This window comes from Accipiter gentilis, chromosome 3 (assembly GCF_929443795.1).
Source record: "Accipiter gentilis chromosome 3, bAccGen1.1, whole genome shotgun sequence".
NCBI classification, from domain to species: Eukaryota; Metazoa; Chordata; class Aves; order Accipitriformes; family Accipitridae; genus Astur; species Astur gentilis.
Window position 1 is genome coordinate 8354369 of NC_064882.1, and position 25469 is coordinate 8379837.

Below are 25469 nucleotides of genomic sequence, written 5' to 3' on the forward strand. Positions count from 1 at the left end.
TGCTCCTTCACCTCTAAAATCTCATTCAAATGAATGCACAAGTGCTATGAGCTTTTTCTCCAGAAAGCACTGAAATGAGTTTGTTCCTTATGGAAAGCGTTGTCTACGTCAGCACTCAAATCCCAAGCGGGAAGTTTTGGACAAAGCCTGGCTGCAAGAGAGGGGTCGACGAACCTGTGCCAGTCCCACCTTAGGCCCCGAGGGGCATACGCGTATACTTACACCTTGTCGGAACAGGTACGTGGGCTATGTGTAGGACACGGGCATAAATAATAAATCCTGCCGACTTCAGCCGGCTCCTGCTGAAGCAGGGGCGAAGCCTGACTTTGGCCCAGGTCAGACAGTCGCCCAGCGGTGACAGACGGCCTCGGTTTTGAGGCACAGCCCCGCCTGTCCTCCGCTGCACCCTGGCCCTAGCGGAGAGCCTCCCGGTTCGGGGCGAGAGGCGGGAGGCGGGAGCCCAGCGCGCCGCGGAACTCGAGGTCAGAGCGCCGCGAACCTGCCGCCGCCGCCCGCCCTTTATTCGCGCTCTCCTGCGCGGCGGCGTTGCCAGGCGACGGGCAGCGCCGCGGCGGGCGGGGCGGCGGCGGGGCCGGGGCTGTCGGGGCTGTCGGGGCTCTCGGAGGGCGGGCCGGCCGGCCGGCTGGCCGGCGCTGCCAGGCGGGAGCGAGAGGCCGCCGCCATGTCGGGGGAAGGCGCCGGCAGGCGGGCGGTGTGGCGGCGCAGCGCGTTGCAGGTGAGCGGGGACGGCAGGGCGGCAGGCCGCGGGCGGGGAGCGCTGCCTGTGGGACCGGGAGACGGCGTCGGTGGCGTTTGTCCGCGACTGCGGTCGTTTGCTGTTAAAGCCAACACACGCCCACCCCCACCCCACCCCCCCAAAGCCGATTTGCTATCAAAAAGAAAAGCGGGCAGCAGGTCTCCTTCTGTGTGGACACTAGAAGCCGTTCCCCGCGCATAACCTGGGAAGCAGTCCCTCCAAGACGGGGGCAGCCTGACCTCCCTGTTCCTGGTAGTCCTGCAGAAATGTCTCTGGCTGAAGGACCGGCGGTGGCCGACAGCAGGTGCCTCGGGAAGAGCGTAAGACCCGTGTCAGACAAACTGCTCTCAAGCCTTCCGTGGTTTGTGCCTCGGGGTCTTCCAGTCTGGACATAACCGCTGCGTTTTGCAATGTATTTTTAATCCAGAAGTAAGGCCAGTTGCTTTCAGAACCATGTAAACATGGTGTGTCCATGATGTCCTGTGGCAGAGAGTCCAAAATACCAGTGCTGCCTCATGTGAACTTCTCCCGTTGCTTTGGACCTGCCACCTGCTTCATTCAGGTTCTTGTACTGAAACAGTCGGTGGAGAGGTAGTCCCTGCTCGCCTTCTCGACCATGCGTGACCATACAGACCTTTTAGGTTGTAGTCTTGCCCATCAAACGTACAAAAGGGGGAAAAAGTGTCACATGCTGAGACAACATTGCCGAAAATGGAAAAGGGATCTGCAAGATGTTTCTTGTGAAGCAGAAATATAAATTAATATACGGAGGGGGGTTTTTTAACACAGAAAAATTGGGGGAATGAGTGGAAACGCTCTATTTTACTTATCCTTCACAATAATTTTCAGTTAAGTGGGTTAATCTCTGTTGCTCAGTTTTACTTATGTATGAGTGGGAGAGGGGAATGAGTGCTGAACTTGAAAAAGTGAATCTTCTCTTCTGTGTGAAGTTATTTGTGAAACCATTTCAGGATGAGCTACAAGAAGCAATTTCTGCTCATGCAGCAAGAGAGCAAACAGCTGAATACTCAGACGACTTTGACAGTGATGAAGATGACATGTTAAACGGTAAGACAGAATTAAGTATTTGTCCTCGTGTACTTCCCTTTTTTTTAATTCATTACTAGATCACAGAGAATCTTTGTGAGTCGATGTGATTTAATGTTCCAAGACTTCATATTTTAACAACTTCTAAATCACTTAGTCTTCCTCCTCTAAGTTAGGAGCGGAATTCCCAGTGAAATTAGTGGTGGTGCCAACCTGCTAGACCAGACACAGTCTGTGCTGTTCCTACAGTTGTGGTGCCCAGTTTTACTCCTTAGCCATATTGTTTATACCTGAATGAGACAGTAGCGCACAGTACTGTGAACGAAAGTGGACATGGGCAGAGAGAAAGCCATGTTACTGTCTTACTGTTTTCCCTGTCTGGACAATCAGCAAATAAGGGCTGCAGGACGCACTGCAGAGCATGCTTGCCTGGCAGTGTACACAAACCAGGAACTGGTTTGATCTGGCTGGTTTTCTTGGGCCAAGATGCATTTGATATTTGGTAATATTTATATTTAGTGTACCGAGATTGGCCGAATGGCTCTTCTTCCTCCTGATATGGTGCTGCTACATGTTAAGGGAAATATGAATCTTAAATATCATAATATATTTTTAAAAGGACTTCTTCTGTCACATCTGAAACATTTTTTAAAGGTTCGTGGGATGCTTTGATTTCCCTTTGCTGACAAGATTTAGAAAAAAGCTGCTCCTGCATTAAATATGTTACTCAACTATCATGACATTCTTTTGTTGTCTTCCTTGAGCATTTGAACTCTGAAATAAAGTCAATTAGAAATTACAGGCTACAGGAAGATAAAAATATTTTTGTTGAACACATGAACTTTAGCATCAGAGCAGATATCTCCTTTGAGTATCTTCTAGTAGATTTCAGATGGGACAGAAGTGAAAAGAATAGAAGGGGAGGATGGATTGTGGTAACCAAACAGGCCTAGCTTTGTTGTTGTTGACTTGCTTCCAGTTCTTACGGCATTGGAGACACAGGTTTTTAGAAGGGATTTAAACTGCATGACAGATAAGATTTAACAAGTGAATATTTGAAGTATTTTCTTCAGATTGGGTCCATGGAAACAGATGACAGGAAAGGAAGTAGAATAAGGATGTAGTTTAGTGGCTTTGCAGAGATCAGAGGTACAGAAAGAGAAATGTTCAGAGACTTAAGCCAGGAGAGTCTTATATGAAAAATACTTTTAAATTATAGAAGATGTAGTTTCTGTGTCCCATTTTTTTCCACTTGTCTCAAATGGAAGTTGATAATGTGCTGTTTTCAGGTATTGGGGAAGAACTTAATGAAAGTAATTCAGGTGCTGAAAGCACTAAGAAAGCAGTTGCTGTTGAGAGTCCTCTCTCAGATGATGATGCTTCACAAAAAGCAGCAGATTTGGAAAACGAAGCTGGTGATGACTTTGCTTTATCCTTTCATGAAGAGAAGCTTCAGCAAGCAATGCTTTTAGAAAGTGAAAATATCCAGGATGACAGAAAAGATGGTGAAGAAGAATGTTTGGCAAGTCAAAATGAGGGTGATGACAGAAAAAATAATGAAGAGTGTTCAGCTGCTGAAGAAGTACCATGTGATAATAGTGAAAGTGACCACTGTAATGACTTGCCTATTCATGAACTACAGAAAAAAAGAAAGCAAGAGGAAAACAAACCAATACCAAAGCCACGGGTACACAAAACAAGAAATGCTTCAGCATCAGGTGAAAAGAAAGCATTTGAGTGTTGTTTCTGCTGCTTCCTTAGCCATATTACAATATTTTAAAGTGTTGTAATTTGGGTTATGTTCTGTGTTAAGTATCAGCTTCTTTGGCTTGCAGGGAACTTATTCAATATTCTTCTAAAAGTACATGTTTCAATAACCTCCAGCTGCCAGGGTGTAAATGGAACCAGTGTGGGCCAAGCAGCAGGAGGTTCCTATTTGCTTTTTCCTTTCAGGAGGTGAGAAACAGCTGTTTGGATACTTAAAGTCCAGCTCTCCATAAATGCATGTCCATGGAAGGTGTGGGAGGGCTGCAGGGTTGCTTCCTCTGCCTGCACATAGCACAGAAAGCCATATTCACACAGTGTCCATGGCATCCATGCACCCTTTAATGGAAAGCTCCTTAAACAGATAACCCTTCTCTATGACCAGTGAAGCTGGACCACAGTGTTCACAAATACAATGTTGAAGTCCTGATGCTGAGACATCATGATGCTGTATTATTAACAATGTCAGAAAATGACCTGTAACCAAAACATTTATGAATGGTAGACATCATCACAAAGTTAAAACTTCAGATGATCTTTTACTTGGAAGATACTGAGCCACTTGGGATGTATAGTCAAACACGTAAAAAACCCCAAACTTTAATGTTTCATTATAACAATAGCTAATTCATTTTTAATACGCAAAGCAGAACTTGAAATTCTGCTAATTGACTATATGTGCTTTTACAAATTTAAATGTCAAAAGACTTAATATTTTTTATCTACTTCCTAATATAAGAAGAATTTGCCCTGTTTGATGTTGAGAGACATTTATGGCTGGTCATTACCTCTGATGGAAGATTACAACTTTGAAATTGTAGAGCAGGGTTAGTGATATCAGCTCCTTTTTTTCTTTCCACGTGATGGCACCAAAGTGCTAGATACTTGAATGTGGAGCTGGGCACTGCAGATGCCTCTCTTTCATGGCCAGTATGCCTGTGTAGTTTTACACTGGGAGAAAAAAGTTGTACTCTTTTTCTTCATGTGAATCTAAGTAGTACAGTGATACTAGCATATTGTCTTCAGTAGTCAACCATTGTAAATTTTCTTATATTGGATAAATTGATCTCTGTCCAACAGAGGAGGTGACTATCCAGAGATTAATCAGCTTTTTCGGCTCCTTTGACTTTTCTTGTGATTTACTGCATGGAAAAACTATTGATGCACTTGTAGGAATATTGTTGTGATCTCTTAGGTCTCTGAACTTCACACGAATTACATAAGTAGACTTTACGCAGCTGAGTGTGCTGGATGGGCATGGTGATTCTCCCATTTCCTGTGGTAGATTTGTGTGAACTAGGACTTAATAAGAAATGCTTCTATAGCAGTGTGCAGAATTAGATAAGCATTTCTATATGGATCAGCATACGTAAAGAAAAATGCAGGTAGAAAGCTGTTGTATGGCTTGATCTTGTTAGTGGCAGGGCAGAGGGAAGAAAAAATGAAGATAGGATTACTAAACGGGAGGAGGGTAAGGAGCCAAAGGATAGAAATTTGTAAGAAGCAGTTGCACAGTGGTTCTGCTGCTCAGTGACTGCCTCAGGGGGAAACAGAGACATCACTGAATAAGCTAGAAATATACCCTCCTCTTCGACTGCATTTCTCATGATGTCTCCTCCTACCCAGGGTTGTTCTGTTCTGCACCATGCAGAAAGGAGCAGTCTTCCCTTTGTTTCTTTGCTAGTAGATAACTGAACAAGCAGAATAGCAAAAACGTTTTCTTACAACAACGCTGTATTAGATACATGCTCTCTTCTATATTTATGGAAAACTCTGTCTGTCTCTCTGACTGCAGATAAGCCCTTGAGTGTAGTTTCAATGTATACAGAGATAATGATAAATAGAGAAAATAAGTTTGTAGGTTGTCTATGTAGAGATTATATTAGAAGCCTTAAAACTTCGGTTAAACTTTCTGAAAAAGTGGCTGTAACTCTTTATATAGCTGTATATGGCCTAATGGTGTTAAGAAAGCTGTGCTATTATTTAAATGGCTCATTTAACTGAAAATAGTTAGTTGAAACTATCTTGGCAAAATAGTGTTCCAGACTAAAATGTCTTTAACTAGACATAACTGAAACTATAATATTTATTTTCAGCTAATATCAGCATTCCTTCATTAAATAGCTGCTACAAACCATCACCTCAACCAAGAAGTATGTTGAGAAAAAGTGGTCCTGTGGAAGATAATGAGCTTAATAGGTCAGAAGGAAAAATAACTTCTAGAAGTGGATTTTCTTCGTTTTCGGCACCATCATCCCTAATTACTCTGAATGTCCAAGCCACACCCAAGAAAAAACTCCTTGCCAAAAGCCCTAATTCTGAAGTAAGAGAGTATATGGGTTGGTTTTTTACCATCTACATTCGAAGCTTTAGAAACTACTTTTATTTAGCTGACAAAATTTTGGGGAGAAAAATCAGACCAAAATAGGAGTGAGAAAAAGTCTTTGCCAGTAGCATTCTTATATGAGGGCCAGATAAGAGAACATTATTCTTTTTCTTTCTAACTAGAAACAGGATTTTGTGACAGTTGGCCGCCTTATGTGCTGATTGGTTTCATTTCTCCAAATGTAAACCAAGAATTAGACTTCTCCTAGAGAGTTCTGAACATTCTATCAAAGTATTATAAAGTCAAGTTAAATTATACTGATTTGTTATAAATTGCTCACTTGTTTATTTGTCGCTTTCTGATCTAAGGGTGCATGGCTAGGAAGTACTTCAGCACCATTTTCCATTAATTTTACTACCCACAATGAAAGATCTGGAGACTCCAATTTACTGATGTGTGGAAAAGCACCACCTGTAAAAGGTAGAACTTAGATATATACAACCAGAAAAATGTTACCATTTATACCTTACTGATATCTAATGTTCCAAAACAAGTCTTCTTAAAATCAGTGCCGTTCTTAATTTCCTTTCTACTCTCCTTCCGTATCTTTCTCATGCCCTTGTGTCTCCTTCTGTTCTGGTTTTGAGGATGGCCCAGCCTGGTTCGTGCAGTTATGTCCAAGTACAGTATCATCCCAAGTATTGAGAAATTTGGCCCTAGAGCCATCCCAGGAATGCAGAGGAACAGATTAAAGTTTGAGAATTTAGGTTTTATACTTTGACTTATGTCAAGTGTATACATCATCATCTAAGCATCTTTGAGACTTACAACAAGTCATTTTGATTTAATTTCCTCTTTTTCAGTCAACAAGACTAAGGTAAACCTTTCACTTCTTCCTGCACCATTTCCACAAAGTTTAATACAAGCTGAGTAGCGCTTTTCTACTTTTTTGGATTTGTGAATCCCTAACAGTTCACAGGGGATGTGCAGACCCTTTGAGAAATATCAAATCTGTGGGCTTCTCGGCAGTATCCATTGAACTTTCTTAGTCCCCCTTTTCAGACTGGTTACAAAAAATCCATGGACCCCAGGTGAAAAAAACACTGGAATAGGCTGTTAGACACCTTTTTAAATTTGCTAAGGCAATCATGCTGGGTGGTAATTTGCTGTGCACAGGACTGTACCAGATAGGTAACAGAGACTGTTAGATGCAGCAAGAAGAATGCTGTCTGTATGGCCTATGTAATGTCTATATGCTGCAGCTTAATGAAAGAAAAGATAGGACTTGGCTTGAAGAATTTAGTGCAGAAAGTGAACAAAAGTTGAAAACTCAGGCAATGTACTAAATAGTAAATAACGAGTAAGCTTAGATCTGTGTTTAATTTCAGTTCTTTTATATATTTTGCTGATTCCTCAGATTAGAAAATTTGTTTGGTATAGCTTGATGTTTTTAAGCATCATTAATGAAACAATGTCTAAGGGGAGTTTGTATGGGGAAAAGGATATGGGCATCAGTGTACTGGAATGGGTAGATTCTCCAAGTGCAGGGACAACATAAGAGGAAGAGGATGGTAAAGGTGGTGGTGTCAGTACAAAGGAAAACTTAGAAACAACAATGATATGGAGTCTTCAACAAAAGTGGAGGAAAAGAGATTGGAAAAGATTGTTTAAATATGATGCTGAAGTGTGCAGGTGTAAGAATTCCAAGCAGACTGATCAAACTTGTGTAGCTTGAATTGTCAGGAAAGAAACTACAATAATAATACTTACAGGTTTTATTCCCAGCTAACCATGGGAAGGTAGTATTTTGTATCCCCTTTGCAAACAGAGCCAAAATGACTTGCAAGTGAAGTTCTGTGAAGTTCATGCTACAAAGCGCTCATAGTAAATCTGCTGTCACCAGTGGTCTGTACGCTAAATGCTGCAGCTTACTTAGGATTGTACAGTTTCAGATGCCTACAGTTTATATACACTTGTACTATCTAGTAAGTGTAAAGTAAAATATGAAAGTTTATATATCAACAGAGGGTAGAAAATGGTTCATATAAATTCAGAATTCTCCTTGTCACCTTGAACTTACCTCTATCATTGTAAATCTAGGTTAAATTTCTTAGTTTGTCAGCACTGATATTCCTTTCTTCAGGTAACTTGGAGTTAATCTCTCATCCACAATTTCTATTTCTTTTTAGAATTCCATCAGAAAATTGTGGAAGACTGTAATTTGGAATTTATCATGGCCTTTTTTGGTTTATGTCTGAATTGTTTTACAAATTTAGAACTTTGTGTTAATGACAGTTCAAGTCTGATAAAAATGGGGTTTAAGTTTTATTAATAAAATGTTACATAAATGACAATTTCACCACTTAGGCATACTTTTAAATTGAGGTGACGTTTTGTTTAAATCCCCACTGCAGAATCTTTCCATTATTTTGTTGTGTGTCCCACACCCCTGAAAAACACCACACAATGAAAGTGGTTTTTTTAACCCAAATTGTTGTACAGACTTCATTAGTAGTTTTCTAGACATCAGAAGAGCTCTTGCCGTCATTGCAATGGCTCTTGCTTTTGGTTTCTGCACTAGAACCATGTTTGGGTGGTAAGGCAGATGAGAAGTTTTGCCTTTGTCATGCTCTCACATTCTATAACATTTGTTAAAACTTCAGTTGACTACTCCAGTCTTACATTTAAATACAATACAAGTGAATACTCTTATTAGTCTATACAGTTTTTAGAAGGAGGTATACAGAAAGTACATTATATTATCTCAGATTTAGTAATATGTTTCATAAACAGATGGTTTTCGTACAGAAATAACAATACTCAGAAACAATGGAATTCTTGTTAATGTGTCCTCTCAATCTTTTTTCTCCCGTTAAATCAAGATCAGAAGAAGATCAGCACCAGTGACTTGAAACTGGAGGACAATAGTGGAAAATCCTCTTCTGCGATAGAAGTGATGAAGACCACAGTATGTGAGAAAACAAAGAAATTAGAGAAGTCAATAGGTGACAGTTCAGGTGAAACGGTGAAAATAGTGGAAGGGCAAATATTAACTGATACAATACAGGAGGTATCAGCGAATGATCAATCTGAGCATGGGGAGGCAAAGAACACTTCAAAGGACTCTGTCAAGGTATTATTCATATGCGTTTTTACCATTGTTTAGAACAGTGTCCTAGAAGCACAGTGAAAAGTTTTGTAAAGTTACTGTTGGTACCTTAAATGTGTAGAACTCTGTTTATAAAGCTGACAATTTATCTCTGGGTTCTAGAGCTGAGGTTCTTACAAATTCTGTATAGTTTTATGGCAGATGTAGGGAATGCCTTTTACACAAATCATTTAAACCAGAAAAAGGTATTGAAATGTGTGTTTCTCCAGTCTTAAGGAAAAACCCTTATCCAAGTGAAAGCGTCAGCTCTCTATTGTGAGGTTAGCTGAATTGGAATAAGCAGTGTATGTTGGCTGAGGATGGAATCCGTGGTGTGACTTGAATAATGGATAAGATGCAAAGCACTCTATGCTTTATCATAAGAAACAAAATATGTAGAGAGATATATATAATTATTAAAGCTAAATATTAAAAATAGTTAAAATACTGTTGATATAATAACAGGGAAACCCACTACCCAGCTGGGTTCTTTTTATTCCTTTGTATTTCAAAACTATAGACTATATTTTTACATAATACAAAGAAACATTTCTAGGTGCCATTCCAAAAAGATACAGGCATTCTGAAAGTTTATTGGTTTGGTTTGGGTTTTGGGGTTTTGGGGTTTTTTTACTTTCTTACCCTGTACTGTACCCCTTCTATATTAGAGTGGCTTTCTTGTGTATTTTTCTAACATCATAGATGTCTTGACTTGGAAGGGACCCATAAGGATCATCAAGTCCAACTCCCAACATTCTTGTTAGCTTGTAAAAATCTGTTTCATCCTAATCTAGTTCTATTGATTGAGGACTTTATAATTTTACTTTTCCTCTGTGTTTCTTAGAAACTAGGTGAAACAAAGGAGAGAGTTCTACAAAACCCGGAAGCTTCTTTGTCTGTCAGGTAAGAGAAAGATGCTATGTATCACAGTCCGCAGAGTGTGAGATGCATGTAAGTGCCCTGACAATGCTGCTTCACTCTCATTTTCTGTCAGCACTGTCTTCACTGTCAACAACCTCCAACTATATGTGGAAAACAGTTTAGTAGATGTGTCATGTTATTATAACCCTTGCTCAGGGTTATATCAGATCAGACTCCAAGTCTTTTGCCAGTGTCTGTGATGAGTGTGCGCTACAGGATCCACCAGTGAATCCAGTCCATGATGTCTTTACAGGTTTTAAGCTGTTTTGTAGGTGAAAGTGTAAGGAATTTGTAAACTTTTTCAGGCTGGATATGTTGAGTAGCAGCTTGTTTTGGCAATAATAAAGCCCTCAGAAGAAAACGGGCTTCTTCCTTCTTCCCTTTTCCCCTATCCCCAGCCAAGTGCATGTACAAACAGAATCACAGTAACTTGTAGTATACACTGAAATAAAAAGAACACTACTTGGTATCAACTACAATAAATTGAAAGACCGTTAATATGTTTGTGTTTTGGTATTTATATAGGTCTCTGTCTTCTGCACACTTAAAGAAAAAGACAAAGGCTACATCAGCTACACCTGTTTCATCTCAATATCTGGGAACATTAAAGGTGTTGGAGGATAAACATGTGCAGAACAACAGTACAGAATTTCATAAAGCAGATAGTTTACGAGCAGCTGTTTTCCAGGTAGATCTTAAAAACAAACAAATAAAAACTGAACAAAACAACCCACAAACAAAACTATGCACGTAAAAGTCCTGGTATAGGAGTCAACACCCCTTATTTTCTTGAAATCAATATTTCTGAGTGTGTTCCTTGCATATCATTATAGGTGTAATAATCATTCTGTTGGCTATGCCTTTTCATCAAATTATGAACTAAAAAACTAGATGAGAGGGACCGTGGTTCATAATTTATTGTGTCAGACTATTTTCAGACAAATATACTATTTTCCTTTATTTCTACTTCTTCCTTAACTTTAGTAAGTGTGTAGTTTAAAGTTTCTTTTCCTGATATGTTCTATTCAGTTGGAATTTAGGAAAAGTGAAAAATAGTATTCTCTCCAGAAGGATAATCTATGTGAATTCTGTGTAGAATTTCATAATTAGTTTGTGGGTTCCAACAGATTTTTGCTACTAATCTGTGTGAGAAAAATTTTCTTTAGCAGATGCTGTTCATATTGGTATGTGTTTTAATACTTGTTATGGTTCTAGAACAAAATTTAGAACCTCAAATCCGTATTTATATTCTTTCTATAATTGTTAAAGGTAAAATAGACTTCATTTAGGACACTTGTATCTATAAGCAGCATACCAAATACATAATTAAACTTTGAAAATTTAAGCCTGGTTATGCAAATGTCTTGTAACACTTTATGGATGCCTGAAGTCTCACTTTTCCCAGTTGGATTTTATTCTCTAATTATAGGTATTTTCAAGAGAGACAATAAATGTAAATTATATTTCTATATACCAAGTGATAAGAATCTTTATTCCATTCTTTTTGGGGTTTTTTTGATGCTTACATTTTTTGGTGGTTTTTTGAAGATTTTTTTTTTTAAAGATCCTTCATCTTTTTCATATTTTGTAGCTATGATTTTAGAACCTTACACTTTTTTGGTCACAGTCTTTGTGTGATCACAGCTTAGTCTTCCACATGGGGTCATTATTTAAGTAGCACATGGAAGAATTAAGAGTAATTTTGGTGGTCATTATATTGGTGTTGCTCTAATAATATTTGGTTGTTTTAACAGAATTTTTTTAGTTATATCTTAAAAAAGACTTTAAAAGTATAAAAGTCTTTTAATGATTCTTCCAGAATTGGTTGGAAAAGAAAAGAGTCTTTCTACTGGAATTAAAGAGAACTGAAAAGGAGAAAGCTGAAAATCTAAGGAATGATACTGAAAAGGTTTGTTTACATTCTTGTTTAAATTAAGTTTGCAAAGTATAATTCTTTGAAGTATGCTTACCTGTGCTTTCTGCCTAATTTCATCACTCTGCTATTCTAAGGCATCTGGTTTTCTCTAAATAGCACAAGGTGAGTTGAAACAGTGTATGGCATGTCCCACTTGTTATGATTGCTGTAAAGGCTGTGTGGCTGATACTTACTTACACATTTACAAAAAGTATGTTAAAAGTGTGCTCCTTAGATTAATTTTCAGGTTTGTTTATAAAGAACTTGGGATGCTCAACCCTTCAGGTCTTAAGTTTTGTCATCTGTCAGAAGATGAGTTTGCTCCCTATTTCAAGAGAAGCTTATCTACAGAGGACTGTATTTTGAATAGTACCATACACAATTCTTATATTTGGCTTTTAAGTATTCAGTACATTTTGCTTCTAAGCATTTAACATGTATTTCATATTCTTCCACACATATTTTGCAGGAGTAGTTTGTCTCATTCAATAAGTTAAATTAAAAATGAGCACAGAAGAAAAACACTTCATATAGTTCAAATTTAATTTTGAATATTACTTGGACAACTTGGTATGTTGTCTGCAAATCAATTTCCATTTCTTTATTGCTCCATCTAATCCTACATTTGGCAATGAGTTTAAAACTTACTATTTCAATTATAGTTTTATATTTAAGTGTATTTAAATGTAGACTGTTATTTTCAATCTAGAAAGAAGCTATTAAAAGAGAGGAAGCAATTGCATCTTTTGAAGCCTGGAAAAAAAAGAAAGGAAGAGAAGCAAAGAAGTTAAGTGAAAAAAAGAAGCTTGAGGAACTTAAGAAAAAGAAAGCAGCAGAACAGAATGAGGAGAAAACAGAAGCAGCACGGAAGGTGATGTGAAATATGAACATAAATGTGTATTGGATATGGTTCAGGAGGTTGTTGAGAATAATTTTGATTAATCCAGCAAGAGGTGGAAACTAGATTCTAAAATCTAAACATGCCTAATTTTTGAAGAAAGCTTGTATAAGATTCTGATCTGTTCTGTTGGAAGTATGTAATGTTTATATTTGTACACAGACAGGCATTTTTCTGTATTTGGATTCAATGAACTGAATGTAAAGTAAACTCCATACAAATACATAGGCAATGAACTATTATTTACTGGGAAAAATAATTTATTCTTTTTAGGTATAGTGATACCCATTTCTGAGCAATGCTACAAACAGATATTCGAAAATTGGAACATGTAGAAATTACAAAAAATAATAGTACAGAATAAGCAAATGGAGTATTGACAAAAAGGTGAGGAGTAAGATTTTTAATGAGTCTGTGACTTTCTTTAGGCATTTGAAAAATGGAAAGAAAGTAAAGTGCAATATTTAAGAGAGCAAAGGAGAAAGGAAAAACAGTCTGAAAGAATCAGGAAGAAGAAAGAGGAAGAACTGGTTGCAGAGAAGAAGAGAGACAGCATGTCAGCAGTTGAAAAATGGTACTACTCCACTAGGTTTTGGAATATCATAGTTTCCCAAATCTTCACTTATAAATGCAATAGGTCTTCTGTGAGTGCTTGATGTGCTTTTAATTGGGAGACAATGGCATGCTTGGGATCAGGCTCTTTGGTCCCATTGGAGAGCAAGTATAACAATGAGAACAAAACTGTACAAGCTTTTTTCAGTTTGATAACTTAAATGCTTTCCTCCCCAAAAGGCTACTACTGTCTTCAGCCCAGGCAGAGATACTGCAACTGAGAAGTACAATTCATGGGGTAGTATAATGTCTTATATGGTTAGTCTCATGCTTCATTACTAAGCCATAAGAAGGAAAGTAAATCTTTATCTTAAAGTTTTGTGGAATACAATGTATGAGTGTAGATGTATTCAGGAGCAAATGAGATGTGTCTGCTGGAGAAATTCTTTTGTTAGTTTTACAAGCCAGGAGTTTTCACAGACCACGTGCAACTTATTATTACCCACAGAAGTTTTGAATCTTAATTTTTTATATGATACCAAATACAGGAGAAAGTAATACAGAAAAGGTGATGCCATAATAGATAGAATAGCAGGTTCATTTATACCTTAGAGATATAGTATATAAAGATGGACTTTGAAGATTTTAAATATATCTTCTTGGTCTTTTATTAAATGCATAAAATATCTCTCTTGACTTAATTTAGTTAATCAGTCACAGATGCAGCATTTAGTCTGTTACATGATGATCTCCTGTTCTTCACTGTCACTATACAGGAATGAAAAAAAGGAAGAATTTATAAAACAGAAGAAAGTAGAAAAAATCTTAGAGAGAAGAAAGCAAGAAATACAACAGGCAAAGAAGGAAGAAAAAAATATAAAGGCTATGGAGGAATATGAAAGATGGCTGGTATTATTTTTTTTTGCACTTTGTCAAAACCAAAAAGGTTAATGTAGTGTGAACACTTTTGTATTGTAATATTCGTGGGTTTTGATGCTGTTATGAGAGAGGCCAGATGATGGTGGCATTACATAGCTAGTCCCCCAAAATTCTTGAGCAAAATGATGGTAGAATATGGTGGACTTGATATTTAGCATACATGGAAAATATATTCTCCCTACCTACATGTCATAGAGTTTTGTATTTCATAGTTAGTCTTAATTTTTTGACATTCCACATCAGGAGCAACCATCTCTGAAGAGCCAACTCACCACAGCACAAAACCTGCAAAGCCAAGCAGTGTCACCAGCTGCAACAGTGAGTGCATGCACATTCAAGGAAGCTTTTAAAGTAGAGACTTGTATACCTTAAAATTGGCAAAAGTGCTTGTAATGAGGTTTGAGATTATTTCCATTTACTAGAAAGGTTGGAACTCTGATGCTCTCAGTTATATTTTTCCTACAACAGCATTCTTTAGTCACAGTTGTTAAGCAGTAAACTAATCTAGTACTCAAGTCCCAACAATAAGGCAGTTTTTTTTTCCTTGCTACAGAAAGACAAACTAGAAGAGAGATCACTAATATTCTTAGCATATATTGTTTTCTTAAAGATGTGTGACTTGCTAGTTAAAGGAAAACCTGTGGTTTTTATCCTCACCCTGTGACACAGTCATTCATCATACTGACTTTTAAGGCTTTCTTAGTTTGAGAGTGTTTATTCTGTTGTCTGCCTTTCTTTTGATTTTTGGCATGCATCCTATACATATAGTATCTGTTTCAATTATAAGAATGGGATCTTGCAACTCAGCTGGCTTAAGGTACTTACAGGTGTTCATTTGTACTGTCAATAGCTTAAAAAAATATCTTTTCCAGAGTCTCAAGTGGGCTTTCTGGCTTTTTCGGGAGGCGGGATAGATGAGAATTGAGGCAGGCACATGTACAGGTGTGGGACAGATTTTGAAAGGACAATCAATCCTTTACTTGACTAACTCAGAAATATGCAGTTACATAAAACAGCAAGAGCCTGCACAGTTTCCCTTCTCTCAATTTTCAAACCTTTTTAGTCTTAGGTTTAAGTCTTTTAAGATCTTTTTTGACCTGGTCCCATTTTGGAATACCTCTGATTTCTGTAATCATTGGCAAGAAGCGCTTCCTCTGATCCCCTTAGTGAAGTGATTTCTAGCTCAGTTTTGTCAAATGATTAATGTCCAATCTTAGATTATTTCTTGCTTGGTCAATATTCCTGGTTCCCAAGGAAGGAAGTACTATGCTTTGAGTAGTAGCTATCACTGTCCAGGTATGCTCCCCTTACGGAGACTATCCTCGATTAGCATACCTGTACCAAAACATTAATATTACCTCTCATTGTACATTTGGCTTCCTTGCTGTCTTGGACTCTGTACAAAGGTAAAAAAATTGCCTCTTTTTTGGGGAATGAAATATGCTGCCTAGCACAGGCTCCCCTCTTCAAATTGTGTATAAATTCCTGAGGTCACTGTTTCACTTCAGTGGGATTATTAATATAAATTTTAGTAGTTGGAGGAATAAACAGATCTAAATGGATGTACATGTGTCTACATGAGAGGAGCAGTTTGAAAAATAAGCAGGTGTTGGAGGATGTGATAGGTACTGGACTGGTTGGCAGAGGTAACTCTAAAATTATCTCCTTTTCCATGTCTATGTGCAAGTGCTGACTGATGTGTCTTATGCCCAGTCTTCACATTTTTACTTTCATAACTTGTGCTGGTTTTTGCAGCTAACAGACGTTTATTTGAGAAAGCATATTGGGCAATGGCTCTGTCATCGTGTTTGGCCAAAATATTATCTCACTTGGTATAGTAATAGAGAAAATACACACCTTCACTGAACTGCAGGAGAGAAATGCCTTTAAAGTTGTCAATGTATTATCAAGGGAACTAAGATGGTATCTGCCCACAGGTAGATAAAGAGGCATCAAATCTGAGAGGGCAGAATTGTGGAAGCCTTTTAAGTATAGTATTTCAAATAAGATGATTTTTGTTTGAAGGGAAATAAAATAGGAGGAATGTAGTGGAAAGTATTCTAATATGTTTTCATTAACATTCAACAGAAATAAATGTGTAAATTCATCCTCAGCTTTCCTGAACCAGGTGTTGACCATAACGCATGGGTAGAACGGACATAAAAACCTGCTTGTAGTTCTTCTAAAATATAAGAAACATACTGCTTTTATGTTAATGGAAATTCTGTTACTTATACTTCTAGAGGTTATTGTGTGAGTGTTTGATAACATAAGTGCATAGAGAAGATTACTTTTTAAGCCTGAAAATAAATGCCCTGAAAAAGGCTATTAACACTTGTAAAATACTAACATAAAAAGGATAATCTTGTATTGCTGAGGAAATTTTAAGCTTCTGATTTTTTTTGTTTCTTTCATAGTATTTGCCTCTTGCTACTCACCAAGTACTCTTTGAGCCAATCTAGATGTTTTGCTTGATAAATGATCATTTTTTACTTAATATATAATACCAGTGTCTGACTCTTGTCATTAGCATGCACCTATTCTGAGGAGTACAGTGTGAAGAAGAATCATGTAGAAAGTTTTTAATGACAGATCAGTTTAGTTTCCATTATTTTTGAGATAGTAATCTTGATACCTATTTTCTGTAGAGAAAAGTGAGTATCCTAGATCTGTTATGTTCTCCATTTTATGTGGTAAACATTAACCTAGTATGAGTTGATGAAAGTAAGGCTGCTCTCAAATAATGCTTGAAGATCAACATAGCAAGGTTAAATGCCCTAGAAGTTTGAAATTTTACCTGGAGGTTGAGCATGCTCAACACCTATTTTTGGCATTCTAAAGCTGTTTAAAAACATCAGGAAGTTATGTACTGGATGAGTCTCATGGATTTGTTGCTTTTCTGGGTTAGAAACAGCTGACACGGGTTATTCATTTCATGTGGTTTAATAAGATCTATCTGAAAATACTTTCTATATTGGAATTTTAATCTCCTGGCATTGCAATATGTTAGAAATAAGGCTGTTATTGTTACTCCTCTTAAATGTTGTAAGGCTTCTGTACTATCTAAAATTCAATTATTATGTGGCAGTCATACTGCTAAAGAATGTGATCTTCCCAGAATTTTGTAAGCAAAAAATGTATTCATCATACTAGGCTGCTGAGTTGGAAATTTCCACAGAGAAATCAAGCCATACAATCAAGTTGGTCTAGTGTATGGCAAGCTATAGTTATTGATTTCATCTTTCACTATTTCTGTTACTCTTCTCCTGTTAGTGCAAATAACATCTTGTTTATTATTTTAGGGAAGATTTATATCAGTTTTTTCTTGTGAGAATGTGAACTGTGGTTAGGACTAGAAAATAAAAAGCTTTGTGTGTGTTGAATGCAGGGAAGAAGCCAGTAAGTCTTCATGTCAGATTTAATCTTTAAAAGCAGGACTCTTTCCTTGGCACTGGGATTCATTCATGAAAATTGGATCTTCAAACCCAAACATTCAAAACTGAGACATGATTAAAAAATCCAAAGCAACTTTCATTCCTTTCCTGGGTGGGTGTATGTTTTATGTTTGGGTTGGGTTTTTCATACATAAGTCTGTTATGCAACATGTATTCAGTAAAGAATGCTTTATAAACATAAAATGTGCATATTTCTTCGTAACATGTGACTTCTCAAATAATTGCCAATACTGCTACAGTAACTCCTATTTTTAATGAGTTTTTAGTTTAGTTACCTTTACTGGTGTGTCTGTGAATGTCAAATACAGATTCAGATTCTAAGATTTGTAGAATATGATGAAATTTTTGTAAGAATAAATTGGCTGAATATGTGCAAATACTCCAAAAGAGGAACATGAATCATGTATGTGTTCCATTGCAGAGCACATTCTTCCCAAGCTCATCTGTATTGCTTGCACATATCTTGTCATCTTTTTTGAAAAGTATCACTGATAATGCAGACCCTTTTCCCCTTAGGGTAATAACCAGTTCCCTTTAAGAATTCCTGAAAAAAAGCTCTTGAACTTGTTCTAAAGATGCAAAGCCACTAGTGGTGTTCATCCGAGGAAGATCTCTGTGGAAGGAGAAAGAAGGCAAAAGTGTATGATGACAGAGAAGAGTCAGAATCTTACAGTGCTACAAGCGCAGTTTGTCTCAATTACTCCATATAATCCAGAAAGATACAGTTTGTATGAAGAGATAATATTTTTTTATTTAGACTAACTGTGATGAACTTCTGTATCGCTTGTTTTAGTAAAGGGTATTACTTCTCCATGCAAGCTTTGCCTTGCTTTTTATCAGCTTTACTAGTAACATGAAATAATTGTGCTCATTTAGCCAGACCAGACATTTCTAACAGAATTGGATCTTCAGATTTATGTTAACAAAGACCTAAAAGGCCTAGATTGAAATCATATGGATAGGGTTGATATTTCAGTGCATGTTAATGCTTTTTAAAATTTTTTTACGTATCACATGTATAGCTAGCATTAGTACAGTTTGACCGCTGCATACGTGTAAAATGATTAAAATTCCACTCAAGCTCCTGGTTTTTTACCATAACACTTCTACCCCCATTTACCAGTCTACTCCCTTAGCCACAGTTACTTCCCTATTTCTCTTTTCAATTATGAATAACAGGCAAACACTACTAGGGTCTTGGGAATTTGCAGGGTATACAGTGTCCTCAGAGGGATAGGATCATGGGTTATCTGAGAGTGCCAGTTACCTTACAGCTGTCTTCAAGGAGCAGTACTTCCACTGCAATGCAGTTCATACATGTGAAAATATGAAATTTTTATGTTTCTTCAAAATACTGGCTGATAGGCTGCAGAAGAGGAAAGGACCAAGGTTGGATTTGGCACAACTGATGATGGTTTTAAGCCTGCATATCCACATTGCACCTTTACTACCAATGATTTGTATGCCAGCTGTTGGTCCTAGGAATGAATGCACTGTTCACATGCCAGAAAGCCAGCTGGTCAAGGACCTTTTATCCACCTGTCAAGTGGGGCACTGTAGGTTATGCTCTGGTCCATAATGTCAACCTTGGTTCCATCAAGAGAGAAACTACTTTAAGTCAGTAAGTGGTGTGCTCAAGCATACACCACAAACTTGCAAGTACGATACAAGGAAAATTTGCACCTATAAAGAACTCTCCAGTGTACTAAATTGCTAATGCAGATGCACCCCTAGATGCTGGTCCTCACAATGGTGAAATGGCAGTCATCTTTGCAAAGAAGAATGCTTATCTTATATAGAATGGAACAATATAAAAATTTGGAAATAATTATAAATCATTGCAAATTTTTTTGGAATGACAGGTATCTTGAAAATCATTAGTTAATCAGGCACAAAAAGAATATTGCAAGTATCTTGCTTATCCTTCATCATCCTAATTGCCTATTGCTGTTTGAAACAACAGAAAATATCATCAGAACCTTGCAGTGTTTATAATATGTTAGATAGATATTTGTTTATAATTAAATTGTTTAATTCCCAGTTTGTTCTAATACATGGCAAGTGTGATTGAATAAGTACAGAAAGTTACAAAGATGCATCAGTGCTCTCATGTAATGAGAACAACATATTTAGCACTGTGATTTAGGTATCCTCTTAAAGAAAAGAAGTAATTAAGATGAGACTAATGATATACAAGATAAATACAGTACCTAATCCACTAGGCTTTCTGTTGGGCCTTTTGTTTAGATAGTGCACAAAACCAGCCCATCCTTGAGATAGTCACCTTCATTGTAAATGACACCAACTGTACAGCCTCTTGTGTTGCGTTGTGCAATGTGTGTGACTGAATCCCTAGAAGGGATGCGCTAAGCTCCAAAAGGCAAATCTCCATTGCATGTTAACTGTTCATTTTACTCAAGAAAGGTGTAACAATAATTGTAACTTTTCTGTTGGTGGAGTTGGTTTTTTGGTGGGGTTTTTTTGTTTGTTTGTTGGGTTTTGTTTGGGGTTTTTTTTGACACATCTTTTCATTCTCAGGAAAAGAAAGAGAGGAGGGAGCAGCTCGAGAAGAAGCAAAAGAAGTTGAAGGCTGTCCATGGGGATGTAGTGCCTTCTCCCTGGAGTCCACCTGGCAAAGTCACATATTCAAGGAATTACTGAGCAGTCTATTGCCTTCTATGAGAAGACATGATCCACAGAGTTATGACAATGGCTAGTCATTATTTCAATAACAACTGATTTTCACTGAATCCATTATAGATGTTGCATCCTTTCTTTTTGGTTTGTCATCTCTGCGGTTTAAATAGATCAGTTGTCCCTTTCCATTGCTTTATAAAATGTATTAATTTTTGTAATTCCACATTTAACTTAGTTTTGCTAAATCCTGTGTTACTTTGTTCCTTTTTGGTGAAAGTGTATATTCAGGATACATAAGGCTGGACTCTGGCATTTTTTTCACCCAGTAAGTAGCAGAAGGGTTATTTTTAAGTTACTAGGATACACTGCTGGGGAATTAAGTCTGGAAGAAATGCTTTGTGAAGTGTGGAGGATGATGGGCAAGATGTTGGCTCTTTTGTGGTGATAAAAGGCAGACAGCTAAGCAGTATGGTAAGGGGACGTCATTTTCATACATGAAGAGACAAGTTACAGAGAACATAATATAATTCTTGGAGTATGTTACATTATGAAATACAAAAGTAGCTTTTAAATTAAAACTGCATTAAGCAGAAACAGGATTTCATGTGGCCAAAACCAGTCAGCCATGTGATGGTACAAAAGAATTAAACTGGAATCCATATAATGTAAAATGATCCAGGACTAAGTAAGACTGCAGCTGTTAATTCCATTTCAGGTCTTCATATACATTCCATAGATTTCCTGCTTCCTACAGGGAACAGTGGTTTTACAGGCATGTTTTGCAGTTCACAGAAAATCTTACACAAAAACTACAAGGGCCGAACAGTGGTACTCCTATGAGGCAACCTTAGACACTGAAAATTACCTTTTTGGAACTTAATTTAAAGGCTTCTGTGGCTGTTTGGACATGATCAAGTACATCCTTCCCCAGTATGTTTTCATCATTGCTAATGAGCTAGTTGCTGTAGTAAATTATTAAAATTTCTCCTGTTTTTTTCATGGTTATTTGCCTCACTATTTTGGAAACAAAGGCAAGACTACCTGTCTTTAGAGATCTTCAAATCTCTTGTTTGCCTACTGTCTAAACTCAAGCTGTTAGTTATGTTTGTATTTTCTTATTTGAATTTTAATAATCACTCCAGATAAGATTTGCTCCTCAAGTGTGTATTCTTAAAACAACCTACAAAAACAACATCACCAACCAAGAAGTAAAAAAAACTAGTCTTTAAATTATAGATGTATTTTCTCAAATGAGAATCTTGCTCCTGTTGAGACTGACAGCCTCCTTGGGAGGTCGAAGGAGCATTTGAGAAGTACACTTGCCTTTTTCACTCAAGTCTTATGCTGTTCATAAATCACTGAGATACTTATGAATTCTGCATTTTATGTAACACTAGGGCATCTCTTCAGAAAAGAAGAACCACAAGACCAGCAACCAGATGAATTTCTTTAGTTTCCTGATGTTTCTTGCTTGGTTTTCTATGCTTTAGTGAGAGCCACTGAAGATTTAGAGGTGCTTGGTTTGGCCATAACTGTTTCTACTACCGGAATGCTGTACAGGTGAAATTTATTGCTGGTATATATGTAAAAGTAAGATCAGAACAATATCTGTTCTATCTCATTGTTGAATATGGTCCTGTTCATTATTGTCAGTATGAACTCTTGTTCTGTGAATTCCTAATGCAGACCTTTTGCACAGTTTATGACAGGCAGAAGCAGGTGCTAGAAAGCAAAAAGGTAAGATACATTTGTTACAACAGTAGGTAGTGGTATAGTTACCATCATTAACCTAATTTCTATTGATAAACAAGTGTAGAGGAAGGCTTGTAAAAAGTACAATATTTCTGTTGCATAGAATCTATTGACAGTGTCAAGAAGTATTTGCTAATCTTGAGAATAATGATGAGGTTTCACTAGTAGTTGTGCTGGATTTGTGTACAGCCAAATCATCTGACAGGTCGGTTTTGATCCATTGTGAGGAGTGGCTGCAGATTTGATACAGCTTCTAGATTATGAAGTATTTTTATTGCAGGATCATATTTGAGTATATTGCCTGGTATTTTACATTGCATGTTTCAGCTTCCAGTTGCCTTTCATGCACCTTGTTCATGGTAGCCCTGCTGTGTATTGGGATTTTTTGAGCAGGTCTCTGCTGGTCCTGCCTCTTGTTTTAAGTTCTGTTTCTTCCTCAAAAGACAATTGTACTGGACCTGGCTTTTATTCTTTTATTTGTTTCTAGCCGCCTGTCATTGGGCTGCTTACCCAGAAATGTTGTGGCTGGAACAGTTTTTTGTTCCACTGAAGACTCTGTAGAGAAGCTAGGGACCTTTAGAACACCATCCTTTGATTACATACAGTCTGTGGGCAATGCGCACTTGATGTCTTCTAGTGGATCTTAATGACAATAGTGACCTTTTTGCCCCTTCTGTGAGATTCAGATTTGTGCCAAGAGTCATCACTCGGATGCTGAACCTCTGGGTAGGGCAGCATTCATATGGGTTCACGCTAAGCTCATCTTTTTTCATTTGGGAGGAGGAGGACGACATTGGTTGAGAAGGGGAGAGGGTGGGAGAGAGGCTGGGGCTTTCAGAAGCAGCCCGAGGCCTGCAGTCTGTTCTTGCAGGGCCCCTGGAGTCTGGCTGCGTTCCTAGGCCACTTGTGTTTTTTCTTGTAGGCTCTCTTCATAGTACCCACACTGAGCTTCCTGCACTGCAGTGTTGCTGTGCATTGCATTACCACAGAAGTTCCCAGTTAGGGAATCCTGCACATTAGGGTTTTTTTGCAGAGATCCAGCAAGTCTGGATTTTTATTTGGCTTAAGCTAGGCTGTAGCACAGATATTGCAGACAAGTGAATATGGGGCTTTCATAAACTCTGGGAGTAGCTCTGGCTGTTACCTTATGACTGATCAGGCATTTTTTCCAGCAGTAGTGGTATCACAATGACAGTATTGGCATCCAAGGAGAAAGAATCCACTGCTGACAGAAACTACCAAGAAGCTGAGGAGATGCCCAGCCAGAGCAGCTTCAGTGGGCAACCTAAGAGGTGGAGTAAAATTACAGTTACCAGGAGAGGTAGTAGAATGACAGCACAGGCAGAATGCAATAGAACTGCCAACTCAAAATTGACCCACCCAAATTTTACGGAAAAAAAAATTGAATTAATTCAGGCATTTAGGCTGGAGCAGTGAGGTGCATCATTGGTCCTCTAGGCTTCTAGCACTTGGAGCCTTGAATTCAAGTTTAGTGTGTTAAACTATAGCTATAATATCACGGGAAGGTGAAATGTGTAGCAGACAACAGAGTTTGCTGTACAGCTGTCATGATCAGATCAGGAGAGTCTAAGGCAAAGCATGCAGCCTGTGAGAAACAAATCGTCTGGATCTTTATTGTTGCAGTGTTCAGCTAAAGCAAGTAAGGCAGGTCCCTACGCTGACAGGCCTGTAGTTGAGGGATGCAAATGAAAAGTATGGTAGAGGTCGTGGCAGAACTAAAAAAGCGTTTGTCATGTGCCTGTGCCTGAACTGTGCAAATGAAAAGTATGGTAGGGGTAGTGGCAGAGCTAAAAAAGCATTGGTCATGTGTCTGTGCCTGAACCGAATACTGCAACCTTAGTGGCTTTAAGCCTTTAAGATGGAAAATTTTTGACAGAAGATAGAAGTGGGAAGATGTTGGTGACATCTTTCAGAGGAGTGATATACCTGGCACTCCCATAAATTCACAACTTTTCAATTAGAAGAAGATGCCAAAGATCTGTAGACATGGAAAAACAGTTGATACAACTGTGTTTAACTTTCTTATAAAAATTTTGGAAGCTTTGTCTGATTTTACATTGTAAAAACTTGGACATGTTACAGCGTGATGCAAACGTAGAAAAAATAGAGCTGAGAAATATGAACATATGAACATTAATTTATAAAAATGTACATGTTTCTCTATAAATCCTGTTAATATGTTTATTGATGACAGAGGGAAAATATATTGTATTTAATAAAGTATATTTTAGCATAATGTCCTCCATGTTTTCATCAGATCCTAGGATACAAGCCTCACATGCTTTAATGCATGTAAATGAACTAGGTGATGTCCCTAAGCATAAGATATTCTTTCATCACTGTTAATATGACAAGTAGACAGGGAACTGTATCCCACTGAAGTTGGAGCTTCTGGCACTACAGCTCTCTCCTCCAGCTCACTGACGCCCACTTTTCCTTGCTGCCACACCAGTGCAAACAAAGATTTCAGGAATGCAGGGTTTTCCAAGTAATAACCTGGAAGATGATCAGTATCTATAATTTTTTTCCAGAGTGTTTCATTCAGGCATTAAGTTGTTGCATTGGTGCACTAAAGGGGCAGGTTGATGATAAACAATTTTCTATTCCAGTTCTCTTGTTCTGGGTAAGAAAGATTGTACGCTGTTCTCCATCATATCTTCTTTTTCTTTCTTATTCACAAAGTATTAGATCATCTTACCTGGTCTGTGTATCATGCACTGCTACATTTCACTCGGTTAATTTTCTGTTGAACTGAGTTACTTGAGTCTAACAGGGATGAACTAGTTCGGGTTATGAACACTGATGGCAGCCTTGGCTGCAAGTCAAGAGCTGGACTTGCTCCAGTATGTCTGTATCTTTCTTGCACTGGGGAGCCCAAAACTGAACATGGTGCTCCAGATGCAGTCTCACACCCAGATGCAGTCTCACACATGCCAAGTAGAGGGAAACAATCACTTTAATCAACCTGCTAAATACACTCTTGCTAATACAGCCCACAATGCTGTTGGCGTTCTTTGCTGTGAAAGCCCATGGCTGAGTTATGTTCTGCTTCTTGTCCTCTGGTACCCTTGGGTCCTTTCCTGCAAAGCTGCTTTCTATTCTGTTGCGGCTCAGCCCATACTGTTGCATAGGCTTATTTGGCCCTACATGCAGGACTGCCTTTGTTTACCTTAGAGGTTCCCATCAGCCTGCTTCTCCAGCTCCCTCAGAAACACCCTACTTGGCTCCATGGATGTAGCTATGTCCACTTAGCTGAAGTGCTCCCCTCTTCTGTGTTCCTCTTCAATGCTTCAGTGCCTGAGGGCAGACCTCACCAGTGGGGAAAAAAAAGGGGGGG

The 25469-nt window shown here is 38.1% G+C and overlaps 1 protein-coding gene across 1 annotated transcript; it reads left to right on the plus strand.

Moving 5' to 3' along the window:
* Positions 1 to 631: 631 nt before the first annotated feature.
* On the plus strand, positions 632 to 22295 carry MAP9 (microtubule associated protein 9). Its single transcript, XM_049796506.1, has 13 exons — positions 632 to 736; positions 1729 to 1825; positions 3094 to 3522; positions 5665 to 5891; positions 6263 to 6374; positions 8777 to 9027; positions 9887 to 9945; positions 10489 to 10651; positions 11783 to 11872; positions 12588 to 12749; positions 13205 to 13350; positions 14105 to 14237; positions 20261 to 22295. Exons 1-13 carry the CDS (start codon positions 683 to 685, stop codon positions 20381 to 20383), a joined length of 2046 nt encoding a protein of 681 aa, XP_049652463.1. The 5' UTR covers positions 632 to 682; the 3' UTR covers positions 20384 to 22295.
* Positions 22296 to 25469: the final 3174 nt, after the last annotated feature.